The sequence below is a fragment of the Bremia lactucae genome, linkage group LG1 (assembly GCF_004359215.1).
Source record: "Bremia lactucae strain SF5 linkage group LG1, whole genome shotgun sequence".
NCBI classification, from domain to species: domain Eukaryota; phylum Oomycota; class Peronosporomycetes; order Peronosporales; family Peronosporaceae; genus Bremia; species Bremia lactucae.
This window is the reverse complement of record NC_090610.1, coordinates 11,121,622-11,136,247: the sequence shown is the minus strand read 5'-3', so window position 1 is coordinate 11,136,247 and position 14,626 is coordinate 11,121,622. Positions and strand designations below refer to the sequence as shown.

General features: G+C 44.8%; 6 protein-coding genes across 6 annotated transcripts; 1 reads left to right on the top strand and 5 right to left on the bottom strand.

The window, feature by feature from the left end:
* Positions 1 to 1,560: 1,560 nt before the first annotated feature.
* On the bottom strand, positions 1,561 to 2,050 carry CCR75_008022 (uncharacterized protein; the record flags this gene model as incomplete). The annotated part of the gene is given in 2 exon segments (XM_067966077.1): positions 1,561 to 1,671; positions 1,688 to 2,050. The coding sequence occupies 2 exon segments, from the start codon at positions 2,048 to 2,050 to the stop codon at positions 1,561 to 1,563; spliced, it is 474 nt and encodes a 157-aa protein (XP_067820445.1).
* A 332-nt stretch (positions 2,051 to 2,382) lies between these two features.
* CCR75_008023 (uncharacterized protein) lies at positions 2,383 to 2,577 on the bottom strand (the record flags this gene model as incomplete). Its single annotated transcript, XM_067966078.1, has 1 exon — positions 2,383 to 2,577. The coding sequence occupies one exon, from the start codon at positions 2,575 to 2,577 to the stop codon at positions 2,383 to 2,385; it is 195 nt and encodes a 64-aa protein (XP_067820444.1).
* A 1-nt stretch (position 2,578) lies between these two features.
* CCR75_008024 (uncharacterized protein) lies at positions 2,579 to 2,773 on the bottom strand (the record flags this gene model as incomplete). Its single annotated transcript, XM_067966079.1, has 1 exon — positions 2,579 to 2,773. The coding sequence occupies one exon, from the start codon at positions 2,771 to 2,773 to the stop codon at positions 2,579 to 2,581; it is 195 nt and encodes a 64-aa protein (XP_067820440.1).
* Positions 2,774 to 2,810: 37 nt separating this feature from the next.
* On the bottom strand, positions 2,811 to 3,137 carry CCR75_008025 (uncharacterized protein; the record flags this gene model as incomplete). The annotated part of the gene is made up of 1 exon (XM_067966080.1): positions 2,811 to 3,137. The coding sequence occupies one exon, from the start codon at positions 3,135 to 3,137 to the stop codon at positions 2,811 to 2,813; it is 327 nt and encodes a 108-aa protein (XP_067820439.1).
* Positions 3,138 to 4,616: 1,479 nt separating this feature from the next.
* CCR75_008026 (uncharacterized protein) lies at positions 4,617 to 7,852 on the top strand (the record flags this gene model as incomplete). Its single annotated transcript, XM_067966081.1, has 7 exons — positions 4,617 to 4,649; positions 4,778 to 4,960; positions 5,025 to 5,330; positions 5,388 to 6,098; positions 6,177 to 6,440; positions 6,508 to 6,979; positions 7,050 to 7,852. 7 exons carry the CDS (start codon positions 4,617 to 4,619, stop codon positions 7,727 to 7,729), a joined length of 2,649 nt encoding a protein of 882 aa, XP_067820442.1. The 3' UTR covers positions 7,730 to 7,852.
* Positions 7,853 to 8,062: 210 nt separating this feature from the next.
* CCR75_008027 (uncharacterized protein) lies at positions 8,063 to 9,655 on the bottom strand (the record flags this gene model as incomplete). Its single annotated transcript, XM_067966082.1, has 1 exon — positions 8,063 to 9,655. One exon carries the CDS (start codon positions 9,653 to 9,655, stop codon positions 8,063 to 8,065), a length of 1,593 nt encoding a protein of 530 aa, XP_067820441.1.
* Positions 9,656 to 14,626: the final 4,971 nt, after the last annotated feature.

Here is a 14,626-nt window from a genome sequence, read left to right as displayed (position 1 = left end):
ATCGATGCTTTAGAAAAGCATCGAGATAGAAATCTTCCTCAGCGCGAAAGTTCTTCGCGCTGGGATCAAGGCCATGTAGCTTTGTCGCAATAAATAAAGGATATTTATTGTGTGGAGTAGTTTCTCCAGACAAGCTATTAATGAGCCTTTCTGGCAAAAGCCACGGCTTCTTTTCAGGGGCGAGATTAGACATTTTACTGTCATCACTCCCCTGAGTGGTACCCGCTGAGGTAGGGGTACCACGAGGACTTTTCTTACGATGGCTTACGCCACCGTCGTCACCTTGCACAGAAACACGTGCAGGTGATCGTATGGGAGACCGTACGAAAGATCGTACGGGCGATGAGGGATCATCCTCATCGTCGGAACCAAATAGACTGTTCACACGTCTATCGGAATGAGCCGTCTCATTCGAAGGCTCATAATCAGCCGCCTGACGGGTATCAGGCGACTGTTCCATCCTCCCCGAGTCGGCCATTTCGTCCGACTCGCACTCATAATCGACCTCTAAAGAGGGGTCGTACTCACGTGGTGAATCACCACGTGCACTCGCAACACCAAGTGTTGTGCGAGTGGAAGACACTACGGTAGACGGAACGTCTACCGCAAGAGATAACAATGCGTCACCCGCGGCTGCACGAACCGCAGCCGAAGGTTCAACACTATCCTCACCCCGCATGAATTGTTCCTTCATGCGATGGAATTTAAAATGATGGATCTGACCAATCAAAATCATTTTAAAAATTAAGTGGTCATTTAGCGACCACTCCACCTAATGACATTCAGAGTGATTGTCGTTTAAGGGAGGGGTGATGTAACGGGGTGTATCGTTACATGAAATTAACAATAAAAGATTGTTAATTAATATTATCCAAAAGGTAGATAATATTTGGAGGAAATTACTTTAAATAGTAATTTCCTGAATTCTTATCCATAAATAGGTATAGACCATTATGTCTATTTATTCCGCAGACTAATCAGCTGTAGAAGTAATCAAAGAGAGTTACGAGATAAGATAGATAAGAATTCATTTACATGTTTAGTATTAGTTTATAGTTAAGACAACATTTACAAAGATAGATTAACAAAGACACTTAACTATATTAATACAGTTTTCATTTTACCCTCTTAAGCTAACTTGCCTTAAGAGAAGTCTTCCTCTACACGTACAGTGTACGTTACTTAACGAGAGGCACCACTCACATCTGAAGCAGTGTGAAGTGGACTTGTACTGAAACAGTACAAGTCGCAGTGCCCCGTTACAAATGTTCTTTCATTTAAACTTTATGATTTAGTAATACTGTCTACGGTAAACTCACCTAAGCATGTAGTCACTAATGTGGGTAGTAGTAAACTACTACCCAAATTTATTGGGCCATTCCGTGTACTGCATCGCAGAGGCAATGCGTACACAATAGAATAGCCACGAATGATGCGAACGCACCCTACGTTTTACTTTGGTTCATGAGCGGCTGAGCATCATGCCCTTTACTAGACCCTTATCCACCATGAGCTTCAAGTACTGACTGTTTGTGTGGAGAAGGCGTCTGTGACAATCGTCTAGAGTGGCGACCCCATCGGCCACAGTGCAATTTGCGATGATGCGCCCGCCGTGGCCCAGCGGCGGAGCGAGATCCGCGCCCTCCGCCTTAAACATCCAGACTCCTTGTTCTACAATGGCGCGAACCGCCTCTTGCCCTTGCATCTTTGCAATGAATGTGCATGTCGACCTCTCAAAGTCGATTTCAAAACCTTGCTCGAACGCCATTTGCATGGAGAAAAGACCGTGGTCTACGTTCTCGACGAAGAGCACGTCGTGTACAAAGAGTTCCACCTCTTTATAATTTACTTGGGTGATAATTCTCACCGTGCCGATGCCCGATGCTTTTGCGAGCATACCGCGTGAAACGCCATACACGCTTGCACCGACGCTGTTTTGGATCAATATCTTCCATGTGGACGAACAAACTTTTGTCGCCAACAATGTGACTGTTAGATCCGGTGTCGACTCACCACCAAGAGGACTCCGCCGTGATCGAAATTGCGTCATCTTGGTTTATCGCGGTCTTGTTCACCGCCAGTGGCGCAAGTCGACAACCACTCCCGCCGCTACACCAGGCTCACCCTGGGCGGAAAGTCCAATCTCCAGGGTTCTATTTAGTTGCTCGCGTCATTTCGCGTCATTGCACGTGATGTTCGCACGGTGCTGGCGCTTTCCTCCGAAATTGTTCCCACTACTCTGCTCGTTGCAGTTGGCACGCAGATGCCAGTCTGGCTGCGCTTGTAGCATTCCTGTCGGTCATGAAATGAGTCTGACTCTGACCCTCATTCTGCTAGCATTGCCATGCTGCTGCCCACGACCACCACGACGGCCGTTCTTGACTAACAAGTTGCCGCTCGTATTGTGTGTGTTCGAGGTCTTTGTTCCTCGCGACTGCCGTTCTGCGGCCTGTTTAATAAGTACGCGTAGGCCTTCCAGGTCCAGTTGACTGCCATTCCCACAGTACTTTTAATGGCTCCTCGGAGTTGTTCAAACTCGTACAGGTCGGGAAGGCTCTCGAGCATCATCTCCTTCATGTTAATCGTGTGATTTTGTTAGCTGAAGCTTGTCAGTTCGGTGCGTAGACGAAACATCATTTGCTAGGTGTAGCTCAACGTCTTCTGCCGCTCCGCATTTGAGCGCGCGGAGCTCTAACGACTTCTTGACGATGATGCTTTCGCGGATCGTCGGATCCGAACGCCTCTCGTAGATTTTGCAAGTCCACTCCCACATATCTAATCCATTCTCGGGATGATCGACCCGCTGGAACTTATCTGTAGGTAGCGTCGTCCTGATTAAATGCATGATCATGAATTGCCTCCCTTCGAAGGCAAGCTTGCCCTAATCGCTCACGAGCTTCTTCACGTGTCAGCTTCCGCAGAGCGATGTCGTCTAGGCCATGCTTGCGCATGACCGTGAGCATTGTCCATTTGTACTTTCGGAAGTCCTTGCCGTTCCAGTTCGCGAGGAGACCATCGGTCCTCGGTCCTAATCTCGCTCGCTTTTCGGATTTCCTCGATCGGTTGTTTCTCGCGTGGCTGATCTCAGGGGTTTGCTGGTCGTGCGGCGTCGTCGACCGCGATGTCGCCGATGCCATCTTGCACGACGATCTCTGGGCTCGTAACCCTGTAGGCAATTGGATGCGGGGAGTCTACGTGGTAGAATAGAAACTGAATGTATTCGATCCAAGCTCTGATCAGGCGCCCCTCCGGGCGCCTCCTCCGGGCGAAATCTACGGATCCCGATAATATGCAGCTGAGGCTACGAAACGGATATAGAACAAAACCGGTTTCGAACAATCTCCCTTCATATGTGCGTCAAGATGATGTGGTCGTGGTTGCGTCTGGACAGCCATACTTTGTGCGTGGAGACTGGCTTAATCCTGGCGCTACTGTGATTGATGTTCAATTTTGTGCGCGATATAGCTGACAAATTCCATGGCATCCCGACGGCATGAAGCTCGTGGGTGACGTCCATTTTTCAGAGGCTTGTAAGGTAGCTAAGGCTGGGACTCCTTTCCCTAGAAACCATTACAATTGCAATGCTGCTGCATAATGTCGTAAAAGCATACAAGCGCCACGTTGGTCGTACATGTTAAAGTTACATGTTATTAGCACGATAAGTTACGGATTGTATCTGTGAGCGTTTCGTTTAAATTGGAGCAGACAACTACACAGTCGAGTTCTACTTCTCTGTCGCTGACATTGGAGGACCTCGCGACTTTGGCTGGCTTACGCTTATAAGTATGCATGCTGAATCGTAAGGCTTCATTGGTAGTCGAAATTATCATGTAATGGCAGTGCTATCCAGTTATGACCTCTTCGTTTTAGTTCTCGTAAAATTTGTTCACGGCGCATACTTATTGGTGCTAGTCAAATGAAGGGTACTGCAAAACTGTCGTAAGAATTCCTGCTCATATCGGGACATCGATCAAAGCAACAAATGGGAGTGACCGCCCAAATTTTTATTTATTTACCAATAGTGCTAAGAAGCATTATATTAAAGGTATGTAACAAGTCGCGGAGGTGACAGTCATGAAATTGCATGTAATATTGACATTGATAGATCGACTATTCATAGCCTTGGTGATTGATACTCTCATACCTTAACCCTCAGCAGGTCTTGTCAGTCTTAAGCAAACGGCTGTCTTCACCGCCATGTGTTTTCTGCAAGTTGTAACTTATCAAGATTTGAGCACAATAGTTTTTACTCTTCGTCATGACTCCCTATCGTCATGCAAGACTAAACGTACCGGCTTTCCAGCAACCACATCACTATGCATGCATAAAATTATCCAATCATATCAAACTGAGGGGATTATACTAAAAACCTGAGGAGATTTACGGTTTCCTTGTATTTACACACAAATGGTGCGGTTGATAAATTGGCCTAAATAAACCAATTAGCAGCACTGTTACATCACTGCTACAATATTACCATGCGTGGTAATATTGACAATTTCATCTCGACAGATAATATTCTTTATTCTTCCTCTTATATGTAAATAATAAACAAAATAAATGAGAAACTCACAAAACATATAGCAAGAAGCAGACAAAAGACTCCATTTTACGGAATGGCCGAGTTTGTAGATATGATCCTCGCCCAGGTGCGCCCTCGTGCTTGATTCCGAACTTTGCTTTTTGGATTGATAAACTTTATTGTATCAATTCAATTACGACTGCGACTCATAATATATTGTTCTTATCGTGCCCTGGGCGCTATCTGTCGCTATAGCTTGTTGGCAACATCTCAACAGCGCTAATCCTCGTCCTAATTTACTTTAACTTTCTTTTATTCGAGAATTACCTTCGAATCATCGTGTGGGCTATCCTTTGCAGTCAAGCGCTGCGCCAGGCCAAAAATAACGTCATTTCGGTGCTGCAATACCTAAGTGACAACGCTGACGTTGACCACTATGTACGGGCACAATGCTGGATAAGAAGGTGATATGACTGTCTAATATATGTTATCATGATTCTAGGGATTCTTGACGTGTGTCTTTTCCAAGTCAGTCGAGATTTTAAGTAGCCATCCCCACGATGGTTCGCGTCGCACGGCGAAAGAGCTATTTTTAAACTATGGCATTTTTCTCTTCTCACTCGTTGGTGCCGTGTCAATCTGGATGCGCATGTTCTCTTGGATGACCTTCCTCCATGTCATTATTGGTTTTTGTATCGCGGCTTTAAGTCTGATTAAGATTCTGGATCGACGAATATTTTATTACCGCTACTTTTTTTCCGATGAAGTGCTTGTGTCCGTGCTCCTCATTCTCGGCTTTTTCATCACAGTACATACGCTTTGTTTTATAGTTTAAAAGCGACGATGCTAATAATGGCGTGATCAGGGCGCATTTGTCATACTTTTTTTAGGGACCGAAAGCTACCTCGAAGGTAGTCGCGCTGCGACGGATTTATCCGGCTGGGTGCAGGACAATTTTGTAAATGATGAACGCACCAGACAGGTTTGGAGACAGCAGATGGAAACAAGCCGCGCAATGATATCACAAGCCATTAGCGGGGTCGAAGGCAAGTATAGTGATACTATGTGGTGGCCACCTCTCAAAAGTTTGATCAAGACGTACTACTTCGATGCTAAGTCTAGCGACGGAAATGTTACGTCAAATGTATCACTGTTATCCAGATTGCGCCTCCCGGAGAACATGACTGTTGTACAAGCTGTGTCATTTGCATACTCCAAAGTGGACTCGGTGAATTTAACGTCAGTACAGCTCACCGACTGGACGTCTAAGGGACTCGATATAAGTAGAATTGCCGTGGGATCGTTAGCGCAATTGGTGTTTCTCGTTGTCACGCTAGTGCTCGCATTTGTGAGTCTTGGCGTCCGCTCGTTCTTTTTCATTTCGTCGCTATTTTATCTCCTATGTACGAACTGGGATCCTATCGAGAGGTTTGTCGAGGATCTATTGCCAATTCAAGTCGAGAAAAGGCCCGACGTTGTCAGATCTCTTCGAAGAGTTATTGAAGGCGTCTTTTTTTTGCCGCTAAAAATGGCCAGTATTCACGCAATCGTAACCATGGTATCTTTTACAATAATGGTACGATTTTAAAATATGAGTTGTCTTTCCATATTGCTTTATACTCATTGCATCGTTTCGATAACCTGTGTTGAGTAGAATGCCGACTTCATGTACCTTGCAACCACAGTCACGTTTTTTATTTCCATTGTACCAATAATTCCTCCGTATTTGGTGTGCGTCCCGTGGGTCATCTCAATCGGATTGACTTCTTCAATTGTTAAGGCCCTTGCTCTTTTTGTAGTTCAGTACGTTGCTTTTGCGGTGCTGGATGAGATGCTGTATGAAAAGAGTATCGTGGCTCTAAATGCCTACGTATCCGCATTAAGTGTGGTGTTTGGAGTTTATGTGTTCGGGTTTGAGGTCGGTTGAGCGCAATGTGAGAATGACGAGTCTATGCTAATAAATATTTGTGTCTATTATGCCGTAGGGTGTCATTTTTGGCCCCTTGATTGTGTGCGGAGTGACCTATGCATACGACGTGTCAAATCACGGCATTCAAGCTGCACAAGATGAGTATGGGAAATCTGACGAAGCTCGACACGAGAATTTACACGATGGTAGCGATGGCGATGAGTCACATAGCAATACTACCTGTTCAGAAGATGAAGGCAAAAAGGATAATGAACCCCGCAATTATCAAGAAAATGATAAGTGCAGATCGAATGATAATGCCAACATTTTCTCAAATGCAGTGTACCGAGTAATGGCTGGCCCACTTGTGGATCGAGTCCGTCATCGCCTATCTATCGACATTGCCACAGAAGGGTCTGTTTGTGTAACTTTTGTTGTTGAGGGTTTAAAATTTAGTCGAAAAGTTCGCTTTGTCGTCAAGAAGTCATGGACTTTAAAAACATTGTTTGACAACATTCGTCGAATGCTTCACGTCCAAAGTATTGAGCGTACGTTTTTACAATTGTTTTTTGCAGATTGGGTCACTTTGCTACTCAATAATGGTTGTCATTTCTGTAGGTATCACAACAGCGGATGGAGTTGAGGTGCTGTCCCCGCTTCATATAATGGCCGATGAAGTATTGCACGTGAAGGTTCGACCAAAGCATCGGCCTCACCTGTATTCAGATACTTACTCGGACTCAAGCGTCAAAGTGTCCTTCCCGAGTCGCACGATTTATCACGGGATTCAAACAAGTGCACCGACGCATTTCGGCAATGATGGTGATTGTTCATTTAAAGACGCTAGTTCATCTCCTCCGCCCGCAAATTTTATTCGAAAGGACCCAGTGAGCTCTTCACTTGGAATCACTCACGGCGCAACCGCCGCGCAGCGCCAGGTCCACGAGCGCTTACATTGCAAAAGCGGCGGAGTTGTCGCTTTGCTTGAAGGAAGCATGAAGAGGAGAAAGGGTCACAGCGGAATGAACGGGAGCAGCGGAAGCTCCATTCAGCTTTCGCCTGTGCCAATATCCACGAAAAGCTTGTCTTTGCGTAAAAAGTGTGCCTCACGGCCACTTTCAAGCCCACTTGCTGCCACGAAGTTACCAGTATCGGCATGCTCATTAGCACAAGACCTTAAGATTTCGTCGCCTAAAAAAACATACGCAACTCCAGACAGAGAAGGCAATTTGCGAGATAGCACCCCTTCTCCTGGGAGTGATAAGGGCGTCAACAATGCAGATGTCGGACGCGAGTAGCATAGTTCGAGTAGCATAGTTCGAGTAACTTAGTTCGCATTGTTCAAGTAGCATAGTTTGAGTAGCATGCCGAATGCGGGCATGGCAAAGAATGAATTGAATCAAAGCGACTATTAAAGATGACGATCATATCCCCAATTTCTTTCAATGGCCAAATCCTTGAAAGGTCGGATAATGATAAAGAATTACGACAATGAACAGCAGTAAAATGCTTAGAAATTACAATGCAAAAATGAAAGAATGAAGTAACTTTGCCGGTCAAAACCATCCATGGGCGAATAAGGAACGAAGACCATCTTTCGTCTAGTAAATGCTTCGTATGATTTAATGTATTCACGCCAGCAATTTCGAAAGTCGTTGCTTCTTCTTCTTGAGCACAGACAGTTCTTCTTCGATCTGTCCAACAACGTCCGAGTTTTTCTCGACAGCCCGCTCGCGAACAAGCGTTCGCAAACGATCACACACTAACATCCATGACTCCATGTCCATGCGCTGCTTTTCCCGCACGGTCCGCTCTTTCTCCCATTCCGCCTGCTCCAATTCCCTTTGCCCGCGCTGCCGCAAAAGCTCGAGCTCCCGATTCGCAATTTCAATACGCAGCGACTTACAACTACTGTCCAGTTCGTTTTCAGATATAACATGTTGTTGACGTTGAACGACAGGACCAGCAAGAGAGTTCTGAAATCGCTTTATCCATGAGGCTTTATCCGCTTTGACACTTTGTTGCTCCGAGCTATTGATTTCTGTCTCAATGCGCGGCGAACTTGTACAGAGCTCTTCACGGTTGTCTGGAACGCTTACATCAGGCGGAAAGGAAGAGCTAAAATTTCCTTCAGAATGTGAGCGTCCCCTGTACCTTCCGTGTAAATCAATCGCTCTCTGGATAGCACGGGCTTCGACCACTAGTTTGGACAGAAGCTCCTTCGAGTCATGTTTTTGATGAACGAGCTGTCGAAACTTGAGCTTGACCCCTCCTAACGTCCTCTGCGCACGATTATTACGCAAGGCGTAATTTGAACGATACAGTTGCAATGTTTGTTCCCAGCTTGCTGGCCCTGTGGGTAAAACTGCTCTTACACATGCAAGTAGGGCCCACAAATCCGACTGGAAGTACCCTTCTGATCCTAACGCTCTTCCCCCGCGTCGAGGTTCCGGAGTTTCGTCGCCACCATCACTGCACACTGTGCTCACCACATCCGGGCCAATGACATTAGCTTTCCCATCACCCCCTTCATCCGCATTGTCGCCCCCAATTTCCTCTTTTTCGGATTCATTCGAGGCAACATCCTGTGATATTTTTCTTAATCTAGCTGCAATTTCATCTTGAATAACCAGCGCTTTCGCAACCTCTACTCGTGCCATGTTTGTTGTATCATTCTTTATCCAATGGCGAAACTTGTTTTTCAGCGAGGAGCCATCTCGAATAGCTCTGCCATTTCGTGCAGCATATTCTTTGCTGTACTCCTGTGCGACCTGCTCCCACTCGGATCTTTGCAACGGCAAATGGCGCCGTACAACATTCAAAAGAGCCTCTACGTCGGCGGACGAAAAGCCCTCAGCGCCTCTCGCTCTACCCCCTCGTCGCTGCTGAGATTTACCCTTGGCCATCTTGATCTCGATCAAATTCATTACATGCGCAGCCTCTTGTACATTTGGGCTTTCATCAATGTTCGGCTTAAATTTCCGTAACAATTGCTTAAATTTTGTCTTCAGTGATGTGGAGTCGCGCTGTGCTCGTGTGTTGGGGACCGCGTGCGTATGGCGATACTCGTTCAACACTTGGTCCCATTCATCGGTAGTCGTTGGAATCACAGCTCTTACACATCTCAATAACGCCGAAATGTCCTCCATGTGATATCCTTCTGCACCACGCATTCGACCCCCGCGGCGTTGTGGAGGATGCTTTAAGTGCACAGTTGTGCTCATCTACACTTGTTGTTTTTTTGTTTCTTAAGATTTTTCAAGTGTTCATTATTACGGGCACTGAAACTTCCATCATCGAGCCAAAATTAATTTACGAGTCATTGCGTCGACTTGATTTTTTGATAGCTTCGAGGCCTATCTGAGCTTTAAAAAGGTGAAATAGCATGGCACACCTTGCTACTGTTATCAGTGCTTGACACTCTGTGATAGGAATGAATGCCCTCAGAACTTCAAGACGCCCGGTAGGGTGTCGAAATCGCTGAAGTATTCGTGATCAGACCGAAAATGGCTACATTCGAGATATAAGGCTCGTCTGCCACGGACGAGATTATTCTGTCAAATGTCTTCGGTTGGTTCATTGCCGCCGCAGATCTGAGATTTGAAACCTCATAGTTCGCTGTTAGCATAATTATCGTCGGATTTGCCACGGGATTGTACGAGGTATATGTGGTACCAAACACAAATATTGCATTCCAGCCAACTTATTCAGCTACCCTTTTTGATGTCAACACAATGCTCATTATAGTGCGAACACTGAATAAGATATGACGCATTAAATGTGACGTGTACAATTCCCCGATCCTTTTAGAAACCGGAGATGGCGGTAGGAAGCGCGTGACCGTGTCGTTTTCAGACAGCTTTTTAATGCCGACAAATAGCCCACTTACTCAATAAATGCTATTGATTCGAATCAAACAATTCTTTTTCCATCAGGCAAAAAATAAAAATTAGTATTGCAGTTTTTTTTTGCAAAACTTGTTTGCTATTCCCAATTCCAATTTAGAATCTACACGATTCCGGATCATTAACCATATGTTTTTTTTATAATTCTTCAATCCTGTGTCATACCCATGTAGCTATTTTCCGATCGGTGCTTTAGCTTTAAGAAATTGCGAGTGGTGATATTGGCCAAGGACCGGTATTGTAAAGATTATATTCTTGGAAATAGTCCGTTTCTGTATGGTAAGCATGTAGCAAGTATAATGCACAAATCCAAAATTTACGTTGCACGCTTTCTTGTAGATATTTCTGTATGGCCTGTGCACAAAGCCATGAATACGCAAAACAACATTTGATCATTGTGTTTCTACCATTGCGCTGAGCGGCACCATAAGCAAAACGGGAGAAAATTATACTTTAAGAGATAGTGTACAAGCGAAAACAGATATACCGGCTCTCCAAAAGCGGTATGACACGGCTGAATAGGTAGATTTTGCACGAGAAGGCGGAAAAAAACAAGGCGTGACCAAGATGAGATTTTCTGTGAATCGCTCTACCTTTCATTTTCAGTCAACCAGACCAATTTTTATGAGGAACACTAAACTTGTTCGTAAGCTGGCGACACACAATGCCTTAGCGTAAAAGTAATGAAGGCGAGAGTTTCATAGACCGCATTTGGCCGACTGCATATCCACAAATATTCTCCTCGAAAAAGTACTGCTTACAGCGCCGTCGCTTATTAGCACTCAACGTGTTTAGTGTAAGTACCTACTAAATTTCATATGTGAAGGCCACCCTATACGCGAGCTCATATTTAAGGCAGCCTTAACTTCGCCTCGCAATACGCTATTAACGATGCCCTGACTGTGCGTCTAACATTATACTTTACCAGCTTAGTCTTTGTTACTTGCTAGCACTCCAAAAATATTATTTATTTGATCATTATATACAAACGAAGGCTGCCTTAGTTGTAGATACTTTTATTTGGTTCCCCGCACGAAGCAAGTGACGACTTTCGTCAGCGCCACAAAAAGTGTTATGCATCTTGTTGATCGCTTCCCATTGAGTCGTACCCGAACGACGGTACTGTTGCAAAATTGAAAGCTATCGTAAAAGTTCAATCTTGGGTACAATTTTAAATGCTTGCGAAATCTAATATTTTAAGGTGTCCTCTAATATAATTATATACCTCCGTATTATTGAGATTAGTGTAATGGGACTTCATAATGAAAGAATGCAGGTTTTGCTTTTCAAATTTTGAAGCTCAATATGCGCGTAATTCTTTATTGAATATCAAAAAAGATGGTATGAGACGCTAACAATTACTGAGATACCAGAAACGTGTGGCTTGATCGCGCTCATGGTGGGTACAAAAGGAGGGTACTAAGATCTTTTAAACGTCACCACGGTTTCAAATGAGAGGAACAAACCTACGCTTTTATCATTTTGTGCAAGCATATTTGAGATCACAACGTAATCTAGCTTGCTCTAATATGCAGTCTGGTAACCGGTTATTTCAATTGCAACAGGATTCACAGCAGAGAAATGTACCCTACTAGCATCTCCACATTAATGCATAAGAAGGTAAAGGTTTATACCGGTTCTCTTGTACAATTTATGAGTGTAGCGATACAAAAAGGGGGGGGGGTCGGACGCACAAGACGAATCTTAAGGAGCAACTATTAATTTTGCGATGCTGTGGAATGACTCGACCATTAGAAAATTAAATGTTTGTCATATTATGCAATTTTTATTCATTTACGACAACCAAACGTGGAAAGGGGCAATACCGAAAAGGATGTGCGGCAATACCGGCTCCTAGAAATACAAAGCCAAAAAAAGATTTTACATTCTTTTTAGGCTTCCGAGTCGGTGCAGCAAATCGGCGCATGCTCTTAAAGAGAAGTGTTATATTTCCTTGCATAGAAGTTATGTAAAATCTGAGTATCACTTACCTCTTGTTGATGAGAAATTACGAGAATGCTGGTGTTTTTGTATCCAAACCACATGAGAATAGCTCGGCGGCGCTAAAGCAGAAACAAATTTTATGCGCGCAAATTAATAAATGTAATCTGAAGACATGTGTTGATTTATACTATATTGACTTGAAAATGTTTAAGTCAAAATAATTAAAAAGAAATCTGTTAGTTCCATTTTTTTCCTTATAGATAAACAATTTCATCAAAATATATATTTATCATTTATTCGTAGTGACAGGGAAAATAATTAAGTTTGTATAGTACCGTACATGTAACGGGCTAAAGTTGCCCTGTTACACAGCCCCCGTTAAGTACACTTGGTGACTTAAGGGGCCTGTCAATTACTTAAAAAAAAAAAGTAATTAGACCCACCACTCGGGTGTGGTTCACATTTGTGACAAACCCTTGTGTATGTGATGCACATAGGTGCACTTCACCCAACGCACTAAGTACTCTAGTAAAGTGTCGTCACCGGAGCGGTAATCCGGCTCCTCGTGCGCACTTACTAAGTAGAAAGTAGTTTTCAGACTGATTTATATTTAATTGCATTAAATATAAATACCTATTTTTACCAATCAAAAATGTCATCTCTGTAGATAACACTAATATATTTGCGAGCGTATCTTTCTAGATATTTCGCGTACCGGATGACGCTAGCCGATGACGCTAGGCGTCATCCCTCCTAATGTGAATGCACCTATGTGCATCACATACACAAATGTTGATCACAAATGTGAACCACACCCGAGTGGTGGGTCTAATTACTTTATTTAAGTAATTAAACATCCCCTTAAGTACACCAAGCATACTTAACGGTGACTATGTAACATTAGGGCAACTTTAGCTCGTTACACCATCTCCCCTTTAAAAACGATTTACATTATTAAATTCGTCAAAGAGGAAGGAGGCACTGCGATCTACTTAACCCTCCGCTAGTTCTCTCATTCAGTTTAGTGACCTGTGTTACCATACACGGCGCCAAAGATGCCACCTTAAAGGGGCCGCGTTGGTTGGTCGTCTGCGAAGACGCCCACTCAACCTCGCACTAAGCGCAAAGCGCCGCGTTAACACGCCAGCAGCGTCCAATGCCTTAGTCGAAACGCCGACAGCTACTGCTGCTGTCGCGTTAACGAGGCTAAAGGATCCATCCCACTTTAACAGTGAGGATGTTGATTCGTCGCTCATTGTCGACTACAATGAGTCGAACACCGTAGCCGTCACCTTATAGTAGTGATGTAGACAACGAGCTCGTGGGGAAGGATGATGGCACATTAGTGCCCATCCAAACTTCTCTCATGGCTCACAACATGGAGACGGCAACATCTGCGAATGCTGTCTCATCGTCTGCGCTGGATAGCGGCGACCATTAATGGGAGCGCTGACCATAAAGGCGTAGCTGCTTCTCCGTTGGGTAGAACCACAACGCCTTATGCTCAGATCATATCTATAATGGTTTTGACACAGAGGATTTCGAGCCTTAAGCTCCGCCGACGACACGTGAACGTGCTCAGTCGGTGTCACAAGCCAGTCGTTTTGAACGTGGCTATGTGACGGGTGGCATATCACCGATGCCCCCTCCATATGATGGCCTCGTTTAAATGGGCCAAGAGCGTAGCTCCTAGAGCGCGCTCTTCAAGACGCTAATACATATTATGGCGTCTTTAAATTATGGAAGGCTCAGGGAAAATCGCTTGGGCGTATTTCCCGATCCCGGTTGCGTTGCGTTCAAACGAAATGCTCGACCAATACGAGGCGGAATTCCTGCGCCGCATCCATCCGCATTCTGATGAAATGAAATAGATGTCGCAGCGAATTAATTTCACCCGCTTGCGTGCGAGAGAAATCATCCGCGGTACTGTACCCCCTGTTTCTTCTCACAACGCTGCTTCCGCTAGTCCATTTGAGACTTAGTGGCAGGGTAACTAGGGCAAGTTTCTGTCATTGAGATGATACCCTCATGGGTCATCGTCATATTGACGAAACTATGTCCCTCTTTCGCACCGAGCATAGTGAGGGGCCCTCCCCCACTAAGACTCGGGCTGCGCACAAACGAGACTGGCGTCCGAGGATGGCGCAGTCCGTTAATATAAAACGGTGTCTCACCCGTACTGGCGTGGACACTGTTATTTATAGCGAACTCCACAAAGGGCAATTGCTTGCTCCACTCTTTGGGAGTTGCTATAGTGCGTAAGACATCCGCCACGACCCGATTGGCACGTTCTGTTTGGCCATCGGTCTGGGGATGATCTGCGGTCGACATGTGGAGCTTGCTACC